A 1,190-nucleotide genomic window follows, 5' to 3' on the forward strand; every position below is an offset into this window, starting at 1 on the left:
AGTGTGGGAAATTCTCCATTTATTTATTTATAAAACAAAACAAAAAAACCCAAACAACTATGGCAACTGTTTCTAATACTTCACAGAAAGCCTAGGTGCAAGTATCTAGCCAATATAAACGAAGCAGTATAGACAGTTTCTTGCTGTTTTATATTAAAAATAACCATGAAGGCATGAGCTTAAACAAACAGTTTATTTAGCATACTTCATGAATCCTTGCACAATGGAATTTCCCCAATCCTCTACCTTTTTCCAAAAATCCCTGTTCTTATGAATGAAGTGAATTGTCCTGCTTGTGAGGACCAACACAGGCAACTACAATTAACCTTGTTAAAAATAAAATAAGATTAGACTGACTTTGGAAGTGATTCCTGCAACGTCTCAGAATATTCTGGCTCATAATAAGGTTCCAAAATAGGTTTTAATTTGACTTCTTCTGGTAGTTTTTGTGTCTCTTCTCTCCGGCTTCCATCTCTTAAAAGTGGAACCAGTGTTTTCCAGTTTTTCCCTGAAACTAAAAAGGAAAGGAATGGTTACTTTTTTACCCTCCACAGAAACAGAAGAAATTATGCAAGTGGTTTAAATAGGAAGAAGCTGAAAGAAGAGGCAGGAAGAAAGGGTTTTGTGGTTTTCTTCTGCATACTGTTCCATGAGCTTTCCATATTTCAGCTGGTAAACACCAGCAGAGACTGTACAGTTAAAGTTTTCTCTGCTGGATGCTGAGCTCCCAAATTATAGGGTTTGGTGTCTCTGAAGTACCTTCCTGGCTAACTGGCTGCTATCCTGCACTGTTCCATCTCCTCCAGATTTATGCACATTATCCAACTCATAAAAATCTACAATCAGAATGATGAATCCATGGGGCTTCTATTCCAGTGAGTAAAACTGTTATGTGAATAATGAACCCACTTAATCCTTTACATTTTGTGCTGACTGAAAATGCCATTAACTTGGCTACTGCCATTATCATTAAGTGCATAAAACTGACTGGTCTCTAACAATTTAATGATGCTGCTTCTACTACCAATGTCAAATCCGTACTAGGATTTAGGTTCCTGAAAACCTCACCTCTGCCAGGCTTAATAGAGTAACTGGGATTTCGTTTGAGGTCCCCAAAGCACCCAGGGTCTTCATTGATTATGCCCAGATTAGTATTCCACGTGGACCAGTTCACTTCATCAACCCTAGGG

At 38.2% G+C, this 1,190-nt stretch overlaps 1 protein-coding gene across 1 annotated transcript in view; it reads right to left on the reverse strand.

The window, feature by feature from the left end:
- Positions 1 to 258: 258 nt before the first annotated feature.
- Positions 259 to 1,190, reverse strand: part of TRPV1 (transient receptor potential cation channel, subfamily V, member 1) — an 8,928-nt gene continuing 7,996 nt past the window's right edge. Inside the window, exons 14-15 of the mRNA XM_010010343.1 lie at positions 1,069 to 1,184; positions 259 to 514 (exon numbers count right to left, since the gene is read on the reverse strand). Coding sequence (XP_010008645.1) covers positions 348 to 514; positions 1,069 to 1,184 — 283 coding nt within the window. The 3' untranslated portion in view covers positions 259 to 347. The remainder of the gene's footprint in view (positions 515 to 1,068; positions 1,185 to 1,190) is intronic.

The sequence above is a fragment of the Nestor notabilis genome, unplaced genomic scaffold (genome assembly GCF_000696875.1).
Source record: "Nestor notabilis isolate BGI_N333 unplaced genomic scaffold, ASM69687v1 scaffold11142, whole genome shotgun sequence".
Classification (NCBI taxonomy): Eukaryota; Metazoa; Chordata; class Aves; order Psittaciformes; family Psittacidae; genus Nestor; species Nestor notabilis.